Below are 19,738 nucleotides of genomic sequence, written 5' to 3'. Positions count from 1 at the left end.
TGTGTCATTATCTAATTTTCAGTAGCACAAATAATGGGCATACACCATTATATTTGCTTCAGTTGTAGTTTATGGCATTCATTATCATGATGGCTGAAATTATCACAAACTATTTTAAATAGAAAAATTGTTGTGGGCAAATACTTTTTACGCTCAGTGTATATGCATAACCAATTTGTGTTTGGTTAAGTGTTGATGGTTGACATTGCCAGGTAGCACTTTTTAGGAATGGTATCTGCAATTTTTATGATACACATGAATCTATTATCATCTGCATTGCTTCCGTTTGTGTGGTGTACTGAATTGTAGGTGAAAAGATGAAACGTCCAATTTTGAATGTACATATATTTTTGAATATGGAGATTTTTGGAAACACCTGATGGTTTTTAAATTACAATTTTGAGTTCATATTTTGACAACACTGATCTGCGTGGTACTATGTGATAGTTGCCTTTGGCCTGTGTGTGGAGCTTTGTATTCAAACAGTGTCTGTAATGGTTACTCATTGAGGATTTCTTAGTTTAATTGATGCACATAATGCCAGGCTGCAGAAAGTGACTTGAGCCATGTACGAGAGTGTAATGGGGCCCTTTGAAAGACATAGACACGTAGACAAAATCTCCTTTTTATATCATTGGTACACAATCAAAAGTTCATTAACGCACGGTGATGCCTTTTTATTTCATTTTGAAAACCAATAGGTGTTTCTGCCCATCCCTACGTAATATTTTTTAACAGTAACTAACTAACTCTCTAGCCTTCTTAAACCTGAAGGTTCATGGCTGCAGCAACACAGGCCTTCCATCTTTCCCTATCTTGAGCAAGATCTATATACTCTTTTTCCACCCCTACCAATTTCCCTTAGGTCCATCTCAACGTTGTCCCTCCATCTTCGCCTTGGCCTTCCTATAGGTCTCTTACCATCAGGTTTCCCAACAAAAATCCTGTAAACTCCTCTTTCCTCTCCCATTCGTGCCACATAATATTTTTTAACAGTGTGAGGGATATATTTTCATGGGTTGTAGCAGGAAGCTGTTAGTTCAGTCAGTATTGCTAATGTAGGAATAGTCACTATATATTCCAAGGTATCTGTATACTTTTTGTTGTTATGGTCTTGGAATTTATCCATTACAGCAGGTTACGCTAGTGAGGTTTAATGATGTCAGCATCAGTACATTGTAGATATGGTGGACTTTATGGTGTAGGGCTCAGATTTTAGGTGTAAAAGAGGTGCATTTTGGTACAAACCCTAAAGTGAACTGCAGATTCTGAACATAGTGACAAGTGCACAAAATACCAAAAGTTATTTCACAAAAACAACATGTTTTCCAGCTTTTGTTGTGTAAATCTGTATTTTGTATTAGATGCATATTTGGTGCAAGAATCCTCAGCAAACTTTTATATTTTGTAACCTCTTTTTTTTATGAATTGGCCAGAATGGTGTTAAGCAGGTTTGTTACTTACTTTGGAGGGAATACGAGGACTCAAGTTTTTGTTTTGTTTCATCCTTTATATTCTGGATTTAACTTTGGTGTTAATCACTAGTTTTTGTTTTAGTTATTTAAATAGCTTTTCTACTTCTAGGTTAATTGTGATGATGGAGATGAATGGTGAATTAATGAAATGGGAAGAGGAACAAACAAAATTAAATGTCCATATCTTACCTGATTTCGAAACCTGGGAGCATGGCCATTTTACTACCCATACTGGCTGGATGATACAATTTGTGTATGTGTATAAAATGACATTTAGCAAGGAAAATATACAACTCATGAATATAATGTAATTTTTCTGCTGGAGAAATAATCTTGGTTGTTAAAGGTTTCCACAGGATAAAGCCTACATTTTTTGAAACATTAAGAACTTTTGATTGAACAATTTCTGAGAGAGTAGAGTAGTCTTCCAAGAATATGTGAGCTTTGGGGGAACATTACTTTTAATTTTGAAAATAAACTTTGAACAATTTATCAAAAATATCCAAACATAGAGCATATTGATTGCTAAATATTTAAATAATGAAATTTAGTGCCATTTATATTACAAAGAGCAGACTGAAAGTAAAGTAATGAGCAACAATTTTTCATGAACTGAGTTTTGGTTTTATTAAAGAAATACACACTACATCATAATCAACTGACTTTTCTTCACTTTTCAACAAAATCTCCCATTTCTTTGCATGTATTTTCCCCACCTTTCTGGAAGCTTGAAAATACCCTTATGGTAGAACTCCATTCCAGCTGCTCGCAGACACTGATGCACTGCTTTCTGTATGTCCTCTGTCATCTGGTAGCACTAGCCTCATAACTGTTCTTTCACAAAACCAAACAGATAATAGTCTGAGGCAGACGATGTTCCCACCCAATTTCCTCCCTGGTAAACTGAGCAGAGTGTGGGCGTGCATTATCGTGTTGAAGGATGATTTTCTTTCCAGGACATTATCCTGCAATGCATGACAGAGCTTGTGAAGTATTTGAATGTAACAGCGAGCATTTATGGTTACTCCAGGTTCAAGAAATTCAACCAAAATGCACACCTCTGCATCCCAGAAAACGGTGTCCATAACTTTGCCAGCAGACAGCACTTTCTTTGCCTTCTTTTCTTGCCGGCAACCTGGAATGGTGCTATTCCATGCTCTGCTGCTTTGTTTCTGGTTGGTTTCGTGGTAATGATGGAACCAGTTTTCATCACCGGTCACAATACTCAATAAATATCATCTCCTTCATTGCAATATCTCTGAAGAAGTTCTTGAGCGGTGTTTTTCGCTGCACTTTGTGGTCTGCCGTCAATAAACATGGGACCCAGCTACGACAAATTTTTCAATAGCCTAACCTTGCAATCATTTTCTGCACTGCACTGTTCTATCTCAAGTATTGATGCAATTGTATCCACAGTGACCCATCTATCTTCTTTAATGATGTTCTCAACTCTTTCCAATTTGCATTGTGTGGAAGCAGTTCATGGGTGACTGCTCCGAGGCTGATCTTTGATGCTAGTCTTTCCATCTTTAAATTGTTTTACCCATCTTCTAACACTACTAGCACCGATGCATACATCTCCATACACACGCTGAAGTCTATTCTCAATTTCAGCAGCAGGAATTTCCTCTGACAAGGAATTCAATCACATCACATTGTTGAAACGAGACATCACTGTCAGCCATTTTGAAACAACTGCCTGCACTCACACGATAGAAGCTAATGGCATCACACTCGACGCACTCAGTAAAGTCTATATCTTGCAAAGATACCCCCCCCCCCCCCCGGCCACATATTTAATCTGCAGAATAGTAGGAAGTGGAAATTCACAATCTTACTGAACTTAATGAAAGAATACTTTCATGTTTGGGGAATAAAAGATGCAGTTGATAATAATTAGATGTAAGCAAGTTACAAAATGTTTCCATGAAACTTACTTGCAAAAGTTATATTAATTTGGATGGCCCTTGCCACCATCTGCATGAAACTCATTGCTTCGCTACAACTTGTAGAAGTTCTATTAATTTGGATGGCCTCTGACACCATCCCGCTTGGGAACATGTTGCTTCACTGCAACTGAAGTTAATATAACTTCTACAAGTAAGTTTCATGGAAAAAGTTAGTAACTTGCTTACGTCTAATTAGAAACAATGTTCTTGTTAAGATAAGTTTTTAACTTGCTTATCATTCACAGCCAGTATTTGGGGGTCAAGATTTTTAAATACCATAGTATGTGTTACTTTAAACAAATCACTTCTCTCCCCCCCTCTCTAAAAATGGCATGTTTAAATAGCAGCTTACTTTGCATGTCATGAATCTAGAGACACATATATTTTAGTTAATTGAAAATAAATTTATTGTTAATTAACACTAATATGTGAGGTAGGGGACAGTAAGCACTTACCACATTACATATCCTGTTAGTAATTATCTCATAACTCAGTAAAAGCAACATAATTCACTAAAACTTTCAACACCAGTGATATCTGATTTGAAATCTAGGAATGATTTGCAGGAATTAGGATTATTTTTGAAAGGTGACATAACTTTTGAAATAAGAACATCGAAGAAGGTAGAAAAATACTTTAGTAGGCAACTTGACAGTTTTATGGATGAAGGGATATAAAGTCAGATATTGATCAGCTGTATTAACACAATGCACATGAGTGTTGTAATTTGTGATATCTAGTTTTCTTCTTTATCACGCCTATTTGCTCTGCTTGTGGCTTGTATCATGTCTTCTGTGTGGAAATCATATTTACAAGTGGCTTATTTTGCTGTGAGATGAACAGTACCTCCTGCTTTCTATGAAAAGTGACCTCACCTTTCTTCAACTTTTTGCCTCATGTCTTTTGGTAATCCACAATTTATTCTGATTTTTCCACAGGTTATAATCGATTTATGTAATAATTATTAGATGAACACCATTGTAAGAATTGTCTCAGTATAAGTGGTAACTTTTCCCAGAAAACCCACCATTTTAGTCAAAGGTTTAAATTTACCATCATAAATCTGCATGTTGAAAGTTCACACACCATCCTTGTCAGTATGCTGTACTTTGTAATTTTCACATGGAATCACAAATTCTCCTGCCAACCAAGCATACCTTAATCAAGGGAAATTTCCGTATGGTATATAATTAGCATTTCAATTATTTATAACAATGTCTAAAATTGGATGGATTTTGCAGAAATAATGATCTTCATTTGTTCCTGCTGAATTATTATTATTTAAGTAAAGGTAACTTTGGATAAGTTGAAATCTGTTCCTAGACATTGTTTGTGAATATGTGGGGGTGTGTAAAGTTCCTCTCGTTCCCAGTTTTCAAACTGTACTGATTAGAATCATCAAACTAAGTTTTTTTTATATTTCAGTTATTGCTACTGGCTTCCTTTGTTAACTATGTTACAGTTCTAGGCATTGTTGTGATCTGTTTGTGTGCATGTAAATTTGACTGGTCATCTACAGTTTTCAATACGCTTTCTTGGGTCTGGGAGAACCGGTATGCTGCCACTCACGTGATGACTGCTTTAACTCTGGAATAAAGTAGTGAACCCAAGTACTTACACCACTCAAACACACGGGTTCATGAGAGAGACTATTCCCCATGCTGCTGTTTGAGTCTGTGCAAATTTTCAAATGGCTGGACGTTTTCTCCAATGAGAAATTTGCCACGGCACCTTCTGTTTGCTTATCACTCTAGCAACACTCGGACACGACTGAGCAGGTTCTAACCTGTGCAGGAGGGAGGGTGGGAGTTTTGGCTCTATTCTCCCAAGGATGCACAACTGCTGCGCATGGCAGGTTGTTTGAAAAAAAAAACAGTCGCGGTCACATTTGAATGACCTAGTACTTTTACACAGCATATGGATAGTACAAATGTAAATCGAGATGTTACTGATTGGCCAAAAAACAATCTGCTAAAGGTAGTCTTCAGAATATTATTTTAGCTATTCTTATATATAGCTACAGATTTTACAACACAATTATAATGTTAAGATGTGGACTACTTTGGTCAACTGACATAACCTAATATGTTCTTAGCTACTATATTTTTCGTTTTAAAAATCAAAATCTATGCAGTGTAAATTCTATTCTTAAATCAACCAATATTTTTTTCAATAACAGTTTGAATTTTTGACGTATTTGCTAAGAATTGCCACTTTAACCTTCCACTATTTCTTTATCTTGCGTGATACATGAAGTAAGAACTGTATGTCTCGTTCATATGCCTTTCCACATTTTGTAAGTAGTATCAAGTAGTTATTCTCAAAATCATTACATTTCTATTAAAAATAACAGCCGTGCAGAAATGTGTAATTAATTCCATCCTAGGTATACACTAGTTTGCACTGCACTGTAAAGAAAGTTCTGCCTTTGATGAGAACCAACCATTGGTATGTTGGCAAGTTCTTCTCTGCCTCAACGCATAACCTCCACAATATGAAGTAATCCCCTTAGCTCAATCATGTGGTTGTACAAACAAAACCTCTGTGCAGTGGTGAGCCGAGTAATTTTGTAAACAATGGATATAGTTGTACAGAGAGGTGGGAGGGGGAGGTGGTGAGGTTCTTTCAGTCTTTAAAGAACGTTTGTATGTAGTTAGTACAGAGTCCCAAACTTTTTCGTTTCACAGTGCCCTTAGTGTTTCAAGATTTTTCCACGATGCCCAAGTCAGAATGTAGGAATATCTAACACTTGCAATGTTCAGTTAGTGTGATTAGGTTGATTGCCTTAAGTTAAAAAATAAACACATACTTCGAATTCAGAAAAAAATTGTGTAAAAAGTACTAAATAAGCACATATTTGGAACAATCATATCTAAAGCCATGTGTAGACTAACAAGTAAGTGTCATTTCAGTGAAAATATTGGAACGTTTCATGGTGCCCCTGTAAGGCAGCCATGGCACCCAGGGTGTCATGGTGCATACTTTCAGAAACACTGAGTTAGGGACTAGTGAGTGCAGTGATACAAAGTCGATATCTTCTTCGCTCACTGGATGTATACAATGCTTAAAACTACACAATTTTTCAAGGTATGAAGCAACATAAATCATTTATTATTTTAATAGAAACTGAAGGAATATAAATGGCAAACTGCAAGAAACATCACTTTATGAAATGACAGCTTGACACTGCATTACTAACAATTCCAACATTAACATTTGCGTCTGTATATGGATTTAGAGGGAAGATTTAATAGTAAACCAATGATCCACTAAGCAAATAATATAGTTCCATCAATTCCATGCAAACACTAGTTTTAAATATACACTGTTTATTGTTTTTATTATTACATTATCTCATTTTATGGTTCAATTTTATTAAAGTAGTTATCATTGAGCAGTTTCAAAACTATTTGCAATATAAAAAGTAAAAACATTTGTCATCAAATACGCAATAAATATTTCACAGATTTAGATTAATTGGCATTCTATCATTTAAAAAAAAGTGTTATAGCGGAGAATCGAACCGGGGACCCTTTGTGTGGCGAGCAGGTATCATAGTGACTGGACCAAACAGTCCTCCTTGAGATCTATTTCTTAGATGCTCCTACCCATGTGTTAAAACCATATTGCACTATTTTATCTGCTATTCATAGAGAAAATATTTCAAATAGAATTTTACAATTAAATTGGTGTTTTTCGAAACTACGAAACATTATGTTGTTTTCTTGTTAACTTTAAATATTAAAAACGAGGGAATTTAGAATTCGGTCACAGACAGGATAGCCCATGTTGTGTATGATTCAACAAGTCTTACCTATGGAAGACTGTGAGCTGAGCATGCGCAGTTCCATGATTGGCAAGCATCGTGATATCTGCCCGAGACCACAATTCACAGTCCACACGAAGATTCTCTCAGCAGTATGATGCCACCCTTGGTCGATTTGCAGCGGTGTGCCAAGGAATTTGTAAACAAGGTATACGTGTTGTCACAGCTTCTATTTTTTAAAACATAAAAATCATATTTTACCTCACATTTGGAGCACAAAGGGTTAAGATTTTCACCAATATCTCTCTATCCATGCTATTGTCTCCTGTAGAATGTAATTTAGTATTGGAGAAGCTGCATGGGAAAAACACATCCCAACTGGTGTTGACGAATAATTAGATTTACCAGAAGAAGAGTTTTCACATATTCTTCCTCTTATAAATGTCCAAAAGCAATAATTCTACTAAATAAAAAAGTCTGTTCTAGAAGAGATTTGAACCTGCAATCTTCCAACAACTGGGCCAAGTCTGTACCACTTTATCACTTGATCAAACCAAGTTGTAATTATGTCTTAAGAATCATCAGCAATCTTGCAAACTTTGTTAACATACCTGCTGTTTCTCGCTAGTTTATTTTTACATGCTGGAATAGACTTGAGGTCTGCAACTCAGAACTAGACTCTGTGGTAACTTATTCTCTCCAGTCTACTCTAATGTGACAAATCTCATGTATTGTAAATGTGAAGTGGCACTGTTACATGTTGCAAATAATTTATCATACCAACATTAGTTCCAGATTTGGCCACAGCCACCAAGCATTTACTCTGGACATCTAGTACATATCTGCGCATTTGTCAAGCATGTGTGTTATTTTTTTAAAAATACAATTGTTTGAAAATTGTACAAGGTGCCTATTGTGTTATAATTAGGGGGTGGAAAAGTTGAAATTGTGATATTATTCTAATTATGCACAAGCACTGACATGACACACAAAAATGCAAAATAATTGGCTTTACTTTGACCAAACCAAATTTGATTTTGTAAAGGACATTTCACATTGAAGTGATAAATGGGATGTTACTTGTTACTTTGGTGACAATAAAAACACATCTGAAAAACTTAATTGTTTGTGTTAATTGTGTAGAAATAATTGACATCAATTTGTAACAAATCCAACATTGTAGGGATGGATGATATCTAAGGAAAGAGTGGTTGGCACATCACGCTGCGACGCCAAGGGTTCTGGGTTCGAGTCCTGCTAGGGCTTGGTTGTTTGTGAATGTCCATTCATCAATTTCATTATTTCATCACTCATCCCCATCTTTGCAAATTAGCCAAGAGGACTTGAAGTAAAATAAACTAAATGAAATCAAAATCAAAATGTCTAAGGGAAGTTGAAGTTGTGGCGTGATTGTACTAATTGTTCACAAACACTGAAATAGCATGCACTGTCAATGCACAACACACCACCTAGAATCAAAGATGACTTTGTAGGCATACCAGAATGAAAAGACCTCAGAAAAATTGATGTGCTAGCATGGGCGTATTTAAGGGGGAGGGGTTCCCCCTTTGGATCAGTAAAACTACCAGATTACCTGTTCTATCCGTTATGTGCAGTGACTTGCTTGTAAAAATTTCTTTGGTTCTAAATTAGAGGTGTATATGAGGCATTTGGATGGGAAATAAATTAATTTCCAAAACAAAATGGGATTGCAAACCGAATATCTGCAATTTCCTGATAGTTTCGAAATTTCTCTGGAAAATGCTCGGAGAGCTCCTGACATTTTGCAAATTCTATAATGTTACATGTAATTTCTGCCCGAAGTAGCTGTTTGTGAACTTATAGCTTGAATATTAACATTCCATTATAAGCTCTTGATATGGTTTGCTACCATTCAAGAATTAAGTATTCTTCAGGTTCTAATTTTTTGATAATTTGAAATTTTCCAACTGTTTGATAATCCCGAAAGTTGATAAATCAATTCCCAAAGTCTAGATCAGAATAGGAAACTTTTTTCAGATTGGTCCCTATTGGAGATTGTAGCTGCATCTGGATTAGCTTCAGCTATTAGTACTTCTACTCTCTCTGGGTTGGGTGGATGTGGATTTAGAAAAAATTGATGGTGCTGATGTAATGGGTGGTAGCATTAAGAGGGTGAGATAGATAATTTCAGATAAGTGTCTAAAAGCAATTTTTGTACATTGTTCAGCACATATTTTAACCCTGGCTGTTGCTCATTTCTGTGGAATTTCTGCAATATTGAGACTGTCAAATCAGTTATTATTTTCCCCTGAAGTCTTATCAAAGAAGAAGAAGAAGCACCCCCCCCCCTCCCGTGGAGGAGTGGTTAGCACATTGTGCTACGATGCCAGGGGTCCTGGGTTCAAAACCCGGCATGAACATTTGTGGGTGTCCATTCATCAACTTCATCATGTCATCACTCATCCCTATCTTCGCAAATTAGCCAAAAGTGGCATAAAATGCGAAGTAAAATAAAGCAAATCAATCAATCAATCTTCTCAAAGGAATTTGGTTTTAAAAAATGCAGTGCAAGAAGTCCAGGGAAATACTGTAACGTTCTCAAGTTGTTTGACACAAGATGGACAGAAAAGTATCAATACCAAGTAAATGGTGACTTGTGAAATTGTACTCACTAATAGTAGAAACTTTACTGTTGTCCATTTTTGGACCATTTTGTAGTAGAAATGAACCAAAGTTTCTCTGAATACAGTCAACACATTGAAAAATTGCAACAACTTATTCCAATATGAAATGCCTATTCCTCATTCATTGGAATAGAGTGTCAAAATGTTGGATGGCCTGGTTGATATTTTTTACATTTTCAAATCTTAATGAAAAATGTGGCAAACAGTAATTGAAAAGACATGTCCAGGGTCTGCATTTTAGGCAGTAGAAAATTGTGACAAGCTCTTTTACTCAAATATGCACAACTTGTTAGTGATCTTGGCTACACTGCCAGTTTCATCTTCAACATCTGAGAGGATGTGCTCAACATTAAAGAGGTTGAAATAATGTCCTCCCAATTCAACGGGAGATTCTCGACTAAAAGACCCTGCACAGCTAAGTGTACATACAAATATTAAAATAACACTGATGATCAGGGCTCAAAAAATTCCGGTTGCCAGGTCGCCATGGCGACTGTGATCTTTTGCTGTGATATGTATGAAATTTTGATGATTCTAAGTTCAAATTGCAGTACAGCGTAAGTTAGCAAATTATTTTTTTTTTATCAACGTTGTGAACATTCCATAGAGTCAGTAACAATTTCTTACCCTTTGTCCCCCATTTCCTGCTTTCTCAAATAATTTAGCGATGTTTTGAATACCGTGATACTCAGCATCTTATACAGTGTGTTTCAAAAGTCGCACAACCCAAACTTTGGAAATGTATATCATGAAAACCGTATGAGATATTTACACCGGGTTTTCTGCATTATAAAGCCTCATCCTTTGAGATATTTCTCGATGCTTAAAATCATCAGTTCACTCCGTACAGAAAATTATATAAATTAATAACTGGCAGAAAACAACATTCAAATTTTTTCAGAAATGAACTTCTGAGTAAGAAAAATATGTAAGAAATTATCGAAGGGTCATTATTAGACATTTGATGACTGATGCCATGTCAGTCTGTCATTTGCGACCAATATTGGTCATGTGCAACATTTGATGAATTTTTGACTGGCGATTTTATGGGTTGAGTGAAAAGTGCCATTTTTGGGACATATATCCGTATATGTCAACACTAGCAGGTCGAAATTATGCCAACAGTTGCATGCAACATGTGTCGTTAGTATTGGCTATACATTTACGTGAAAAATCGTAAATCAAGATTTTGTGCCAAAATTGGACTCTTGAGAGAATCCTAGGCTGCCCCTGGCTCACTTTCACCACTACTGCGCCTGTTTTTTTAAATTGATTCAGCATGGCGTATTCATTGGAGCAGTGCGTGTGCATTGCTGAAGAGTGTTTTACTACTCATTCTTACACTCATGTGCAAGAGGTTTTCCAATAAAAATGCCCTGCTTCTGCTGTACCTCAAAGCAACTATTTTACAACCAGTCAAACACCAACAAATGATCCCACAAATTGCTTGAGTTGGTATTTATTGTTGAAAATCAGTTCTCAGATATTTTCAGCAAATTAACAATGGTTTTTAAAATAATGTAATTGCTTTTATTTAGATAAATGCTAACATAAATGTATGAACCCAGTGATAGCCTACAGGATTAGTTTAGTGCAGAAAACCCAGTGTAAATATCTCTTACGATTTTCATGATATATATTTTCAAAGTTTGGATTGCGCAACTTTTGAAACATACTGTACGTAGTATGCACAATTGCTAGTAGGTGGTTTCCTGGCGCCTGTTTTCAGAGCTGATGCCTAACTTTGAAGAAAATTTTTCGAGCACTGCCAATGATGTTATTTTCAATTTTGTAGCAAGGAGGAAAATATTAATTGTAATATTGTTATTCTTTTTTAAAGTGGAACTGGAAATAGCTTTTTCAAAAGCATTTTCTGCTCATTTTATGTAGAGAAGTTAGAAGTTCGTAGATAGACTTAATTTAATATAAGAAGTTCGTAGATAGACTTAATTTAATATAAGAAGTTCGTAGATAGACTTAATTTAATATATTTGTGGCCTTTCATGTGGTGGCAGATTGGGTTTTGATAGCCAGATCATACCTAGGGGTGGTATATGTCCCAGATTTTCAGGGACAATCCCGGAATGGTATCATTTATCCCAGTGTTACGAATAGTTTCTTCGGGATGCACAAGTGTCCTGGAATCTGGTGGGGAAGAAGAAATGATTAAGACTATACTTTCCAGAACTTTATTTATATTTAAATGCATGGATGTAATTTAAAATGCTCATTTTACAAAACAATCTAACTATACATTGAACTGCTCCCTCTCCATAATACAAGAGTTATCGAGTTACTAGATGGTACTGCAAACATCTTTGACTTCACGATGGTGCCGCCGTCTGGTAGCATTGCTGAATTTCAGTTAAGATTGCATAGTAACCTGCTTACAATAAAGAGTCAGTGCTTGGGTGCCTATCGTTCAGTCTGCAGTTTTCAAATAAAGTTCCCACACAATGTGGGATGTAAATGACAATTATGTTGTACATAAAACTTTATCTGGTCCAGCTCCCCCACTTCCCTTTCCGCTCCCTAACAAGCTGTGGGTCAGTAGTGTCCCGGATTTTCACTTATGAAATGTAGGAACCCTGATTGTACCAAAAGTTGAACCCCCCTTTACGTGAACTATAAATACGCCCATGTGTGCTAGTTATTGTGCTAATTGTGCACAAATTCTGGAACTATAGGCACAAATATGTGTTAATGCACAATAATGAATCAAATTCTTCTTTTGTTGGGATGCTAGGTTAATCAGGGTGGTGACAGACCTGGAAAACCGGGAGAAAATCAGGGAATTGCAGAGGTAAAAGAAAATCAGGGAATTCTGTCTTGATTGACAAAAGTTTTTTTGTTGACCTGTAGATGTGATGCGACCCAATGAATCTGCCAGGCATTTGATTTTAAAAAAGTCATAATGAACTGGTGCACTTTAACAAGAAATCTTGCCAGCCTTTGGCATCAACTTTTAGGTCTCTATTATGCATCAGACACAACCACAGTGCCAGAAACAAGTGATGAAAAGTGAGGAGGAGGGGAGGGAGGAGAAATTTCCAGAGGGGCAGACACATTTGATAAACCTCTAAATGTCTCGTGTAAAATATATTGACTTATCAATATTTCTTGCCTGTATGGAAGCTATGTGAGGGTAGAGCTGTCGCCCAGGAAGGGACTTGGGGTGCACACATTGTGGCACCGTCCAACAGATGCCCAACACCATAGTATGGCATTGTGCCCAACATTCTGAAGAAACATGGAAACGAATGAGGACTTTTATACAACCTTTTTTTTTTTTTTTTTTTTTTGTTGTCATATGTCGTGGAACAACATTTTGTCGGATGAATATGTATGCTCCATTGATTCATGCAATTTTGTTCAGATATCGCTATCTGACTAATGTCTAATTGCAACAAAATGTCTCACTACTGCATAAAAATGCATGCGTAGCACTCTTGTTCATCCAACTTTTTGTCTGATGTGGTATGACATTTCGTCAGACAAACTTTCAGGCTCTGTTGCTGCATGCAATTTTTGTGTCAGACATAGCAGTCGACGACATTTGCCATTCTGCAACATCGACAAAAATTACATGCATAAACATAGCCTTAGATTGCTGTGCCACTGCAAAGATGTCACTAGAATTTTATTACTCTTTTGCTTCACTTTACCATATTTAATGTATCAGTGCACAAAAAGGTATCTTTCCGGTGTAATAGTGGTTTTGCAAAGGTTAACACACATTTACAGTAACACTGACATGCTATTTGAAATCAAGAATCCCAACAAATTAGGATATTTCTATCAGAATAATGTCATGACAAAGTGAAAAAGAAATCTGAATGGATCAGCATTATAAAAAATTGACAACTTTAGTTTTCTGCTACACTCACATTGCAAGTCACCCTCCTCTCCCCCATCCTTTCAACCTCACGAGAGATTATTATTTATCTACAACTCAGGGAAGTTAGTGCTGAATGTTATGAAATAATGTAATAATAAATTGGTAAATATTTTAATATACTAATAATTACTTTAATCATTCAATCCTAAAAAAATATCACTTTCCTCAGTAATTGATGTTCCTCTGCCAGCTCTACTGAATTTTCACTTTTCGTCTATTGTTATTGAATTTAATAGGCTGGAGCTTTATATGAAGATTGTCCAGAAAGTAAGTTACAATTAGCCATAAATTAAAACAAGAACTTTGGTAGTAATTGACATTTTTGTATTAGTTACAATGACCCATAATTTACTCTTCTACATACAGTATGTAACATTGTTATTCGTACACACAGAATTTTCGAGAAAAAAATGTCATATCTACTAGTAAATATAATAATTTTCATATGTACCTGGAAATTAATGTAAATGGAAGTTTCACCAACAAATGTCAATAAAAATGTATGTTCAAATTGTATAAACAGAGCATATAATTTGTGTTAAAAGAGAAAAACACGTTGTTTCATGCAACATTGTTATTCGTACAGGCAAAAGTTTCAATCTTCCTTGCATACAGCGCCACCGCTATTCGGCCGATTTCGTGCAGTTTGCAACTTTGTAACAAGTTTGAACATGCAGGCGCGCTCCCCGTCAAGCGGAATGCTGGCGTATATATTGTTGTAGGCCTATCGTCTATCTGTCAGCGTGTTGGAAATGGGCAATGTGAAGGAACTTAGTTCCGATCTGAAGGATGTTATTATAAATTTGGACTTTAGAGGTTATTCGTTAAGAAACATTGGACAAACAGTCAATAAATCACACTCCACAGTTCAATACATAGTAAACAAATTTAGAGAGAAAGGTTCAACACAGAATGTGCCGAGAAAACCAAAAGAGAGACGGTTGAATAAACGTGATGAACGCTTTATTTTAAAAAGAGTGCGAGAAAATCCCTGACTAAGTGTTCCTCAGTTATGATCATTAGTAGAAAATGTTGCTAGCAAGATGATGTCCGATCAAACTGTCCGATGTGCCTTGTGGAAGCATGGATATCTTGGCAGAATACCACGAAAGAGGCTGTATGTAAATAAGATGAATCGCAGGAATAGACTTTCATTCGCGAAAGTGCACATCCACAAGGACCAGGAATTTTGGGATATTGTCATATGGTCAGACGAGTCCAAGATTAATATATACCTGTCAGATGGGATAAATAGGGTCTGGAGAAAATCAAATAAGGACAGTGATCACATTAACATAGTTGCAGCAGTTAAACACGGTGGTGCGTCATTAATGATTTGGGCTGTATGTCGTCCAAAGGTGTTGGTACCATCCAGTTTATTGATGTTATCATGGATGCATATGTCTATTTGGACATATTGAAGAACAATGTAAAGCAGAGTGCCCAAAAAATGGACATACCGCCTATCTACAGATTCCAACAAGACAATGACAGTGAGCATAAGGTGCAAGTTAACATGAATTAGCTAATATGGAATGTGCCCAAACTACAAACACCAGCTCAAAGTCCAGACTTAAATCCCATTGAGCATTTATGGGCCATTTTGAAGAGGCGAGTCCATAAAGCAGGCGTCAAGTCCAAACAAGAGTTGAAAACTGTTGTGCAAGCCAAGTGGAATGCAATAAGCTCTGAAACATGTCCGAAACTGGTTAATTCTATGAAGAACAGGTGTCGAGCAGTAATTAAAGCCAAAGGATACGCATCAAAGTATTAGAACTGTCAGTCAATTTGCTCTGAATATACTTTTTTCTTCTATATTATTAAGTGTACGAATAGAAAAGTTGCACAAAAAATGGCATGTTTCTCTTTCAGTTTCATTTAATTTATTATTGTCATTTGTTATACAGGGCCTCCCCGATGGGGCAGTGGTAGCGTCTTCGCCTTGTAATCAAGGGGTCCCGGGTTCGATACCCGGTGGAGGCACAAGTGGTTCGGATCCCACTTTAAACTGTAGGTCCAGTCCCGATTAGCCTTACTGTGCATAAAGTGGACTTAAAACAACATATCAATCAATCATTTGTTATACAGAATTTGGGTAAGATTTTATGTTCCTAATGATAGTAGTTATTGAATTGTAAAGAAACAATTTCAAAACAGTGTGTTTCCTTTCAGATATTAAAGCATTTTCTTTGAAAATCCGTGTGTATGAATAAGAATGTTACATACTGTATTCACTACCATTGTTCAGGTATTTGTTGTAGCATGCACTACATTTTGTATGTTCCTGCTATGTGTCTGCCTCCAAAAAGTGTAACTGTCTGTACAGCAGCATCTCTGTCAAAATGTATGTTCTGTCAGAAACCGCTTCGGCTGAAGGAAGAGATGAAAGTCACTACACGTGAGGTTGGGGTAGGCAAGGCTCCCACTTGAAGTGATGCAAAAGAGTCCATGTGCGCTCAACTGTATGGGGTCGTTCACGATGAATCTGCCTTCCATGAATTGTCTGCACCATCATCTGACCACACTGTCGCTTATGGCATCCAGTCCTTATACCTCTCACAATTGCCTGTAGATCTCTGCCGGCATCTGCTTCTGAGCATTCGAAAATCTGATTACGGCACGTATCTAGCAGTCCGTGGTAGATTATATGAGAACTGCCATTTTTCTCCTAGAGTAGACTCAAGTGAACTCCCGGCATTGGACCAGCCTTTATGGTTGTGACCCTCTGTTGCCACGTTTACCTATGAAGAAACTTGTGGTCAAACAGCCAATTAGACCTACCCCTGCCCCCCTGTTTGGGCAACAAGCAGCAACCTTAGAATCCATGCTCCCCGAAGCGACCAGAAAGGAAACAGAATTTTTTCTGTTCTGTGAATGGAGCCTGGAGATAACTTGGTCCTGGTATAGTACTGTTGTAAATCGACTCCCTTTAGAGCACTGTGACTGCACAAGATTACAGCCACATACCACCTCTTCTTTTTGCATATGCACGTCGTGCTCCAGGCACTAGCGCCACATTCGAAACTCCATCAGAACTTACTTTCTGGATGTGCCTCAAATATAAACTTACGGATGCTCTGTTATCAACAGCATGTTCCTGTCTAGTTAGCTAAATCAGATGCCTGTAGAGTGCAGTAGATTCCCCTTCTATAAATTACTTGCATTATTTTTTTAACATGTATATGTACATGCACGCACCACACCCTTTTTCTGGCAATAATGGTAACTGCGTGTTGTCAGTTTCACGGTACTTGGATATACAGCCAATGTTTGTATTTAAAGAGAAGCCACACTGATAATGTAAGGAAATATGACACTGTATATCATACAATTATATTGCTTCACTTTCTGAAGATTTAGTCCCTAGAAGCAGTTTTAAGGTATTTTTGGGATTTGCGTGCCAAGCAGTTGACGCCATGTGTTGCCATTTGTCCAACAAACAATCCACAAATTCACCATACCAATATCTCACTTGTGTGCAAGGGTTAAGTTGTTTGTTTGCTTTATATAGAAAAGAGAAGTAGGATACAAGCGTCAATGCATCGAAAATGAGTCTGCAGTCATGGTTCTTGCAAGCAGAGGTTTATAATAACAGGTGCTTAAAAATCTCCAAATCAGGCAAAATATCAACATATAATAACAAGAAAGGCTAAGAAGAATGAGAAATTACAAAACGTCTTCCTTAAAAACAACTAATTTACTGTAATCTCATTTAGTTGTAACTTTAAAAATAATCAGATATTTTATTTAAACCTGCTTGCAAATGAGAAAATTCCTGTAAAAAATCCCTCCCTAACTTGTGAATTTTAATAATTTTCCAAATTCACTAGTTTCCAGTTTGAATGTAAATCATAGAGAAATGAACGTCATTTTTTGTAAGACTTAATACAATACATACCTGGAAGTTGTATGAGTTTATAATTTTTTCCATGTACAAATACGTAGATTTAGTTTAAAATTGTGAAGGAAAGAATGCGAAATTTGTCCTGAAAAACTGGAAAAGTCAGGGAATTTAATTTCTACTTGTCTGTATCTACCTGTCCATGGACCCACTTGCATTTATGTTATTACATCTATACATTTCTTGTGGATATGGGATGAAAAGGATCTGTAGGTACAGAAGCTCTTGAAATATTAAAATATGAATTTATTTAAGTACTACAGAAATGAAGGGAAGAAATGCATCCATTGAGAAATAATGTAACATTTGATTGTAAAAGTCTGGAGTGAATTTTAGCTCTGAATGTTCTAGATTAATACTGTTCTGTTAAATCAGAGTATAAGATATTTTGTAGTGTTTAGATAGGAAAAATACAGGTTCTTGATACTTTTGAACATTAAAATATAAGTAGTTTGTATTCATCTTATGTCTTTCTATTTATGTATTCATAGTTTCTGAAATGTACAATAGATGTATTTATTCTTCAGACAATATCTAGGAGATATATAAACCAATGTAAGATGTATCCAGTCCAGAAGTAATTACGTCATACTATCCTTGGATTGAGAACTAAAGGAAAATGTTCAATACATACGAATGTGGCATTTGTTTGTCAATTAGGGTGAGAATTATTTAATATTTTCTCCCTTTCTTTTTCACAATTTAAAAAAAATAAAAAAATAAAATTGCATTCAAGTAACCCAGGGTTGTCCAAATGTCAGCCTGCTGGCTGCATGCTATCCCCCTGCTTTAAACTAAATCTGTAAATTTATTTAAATTTTGAGAATCTTGCCAGTAACTACATAGTTTTTCTTGTTTGCTAACTGAATAATTCACAGTGAATAAATAATGACTCATTCTTATTTCTTATTTGGTGAAATTTAAAAGTTATTCATGTGATTGTTAACATGCAGTTCTTGCAAAAAGGTGAACAAATATTGGTCCTTAGCATATCACAATTTGGACAGACCTGATGCATCTAACATAGACTGAGTGTAACTAGCTTCTTTGTATGAGGTGGTAGACACAATTATTCTGTTTTGTATTTCTGCAACTAAACTATTAATTGAGTTGAATATAGCTTCTTATTTAATTTAGATTGAGCAAAACTCTATGCATGCTAGTCGCTAGCCTTGCTTGTAAGTTTTTGTAAATGCTATTCAATTTTATACTAGTTTTGTTTTTATATTAAAGTTGTGCAGGTATGTTCTTTCAAACAAAATTATCTGCATAATGTTAGGTTGCAACAGGGAATATATTGATAATGTTTAGTGCCACTGGATAAACTCTTTATCCTCTTGCTTGCCTTTGCTCCTTTATATCTCCAAGGTTCCATAAATATTGATGTTCTTTGTTCATTGGTGTTTTTTAAAATAACAGTGATGCTGCATTTAGTCTCTGTGTAAGTCAGGCATGAACTTATGCAAAATAAATCTAGTCATATTCCTTCATTTCTTAATGTTTGTATACCCTTAACAATATTTTTATCTCTTTTAGCTCAGAGAATCTTCTATATACCCTTCTGTTTTGGTAATTTTAAACTTTAATTATCTTTTTTGTGTAGAAAAGTGCAGCTATACAAGACTTGAGATTTGATTTTATGTAATCTAAGTGTTTACAATTATCAGTTGATTTAATTGTTATAACAACATAATATATTCCTGTAATCATAAGTTTGGATTATACCACATTTTCATGTGGTATCAATAATCACCATGTAATGAAATATCTTGTATTTTCTTGATGATACTAAATATTTCTTAATTTATATATATATGTATTCATTCCAAACCATATGAGAAAGCAATTTCATTATCCACTCCATAACATTGTTTGAAGAGGGCTAGTGTAGGAACAAGGCAGAAGAAAATAATTATGATGCTCACAAACATTCGTTTCCTGAATGTATTATTTTTGACTATGGATCACCTGACACTTTATCCATGTAAAGCTAAACTTCACAATCTTGTAATAAGTTGACAGCTTACTAAATAATATCAGAATTCAGCCATTTGTTAAATTTGTCGTATTTTATGGTACAGCT

At 35.9% G+C, this 19,738-nt stretch overlaps 1 protein-coding gene across 2 annotated transcripts in view; it reads left to right on the top strand.

The window, feature by feature from the left end:
- Positions 1-19,738, top strand: part of Strip (striatin interacting protein) — a 165,787-nt gene that overhangs the window by 14,837 nt on the left and 131,212 nt on the right. The window contains exon 2 of one of the 2 annotated variants that reach the window (XM_083117464.1): positions 18,183-18,316. The exons of the other annotated variant lie outside the window; for it this stretch is intronic. Within the exon in view, the coding sequence (XP_082973590.1) occupies positions 18,275-18,316 (42 nt within the window). The 5' untranslated portion in view covers positions 18,183-18,274. The remainder of the gene's footprint in view (positions 1-18,182; positions 18,317-19,738) is intronic. 2 annotated transcript variants of the gene reach the window in all.

Source organism: Lepisma saccharinum, chromosome 2, assembly GCF_977018435.1.
Source record: "Lepisma saccharinum chromosome 2, izLepSacc3.1, whole genome shotgun sequence".
Taxonomy (NCBI): Eukaryota; Metazoa; Arthropoda; class Insecta; order Zygentoma; family Lepismatidae; genus Lepisma; species Lepisma saccharinum.
The sequence above is the reverse complement of the archived record's forward strand: the minus strand, read 5'-3'. Positions and strand labels throughout refer to the sequence as shown.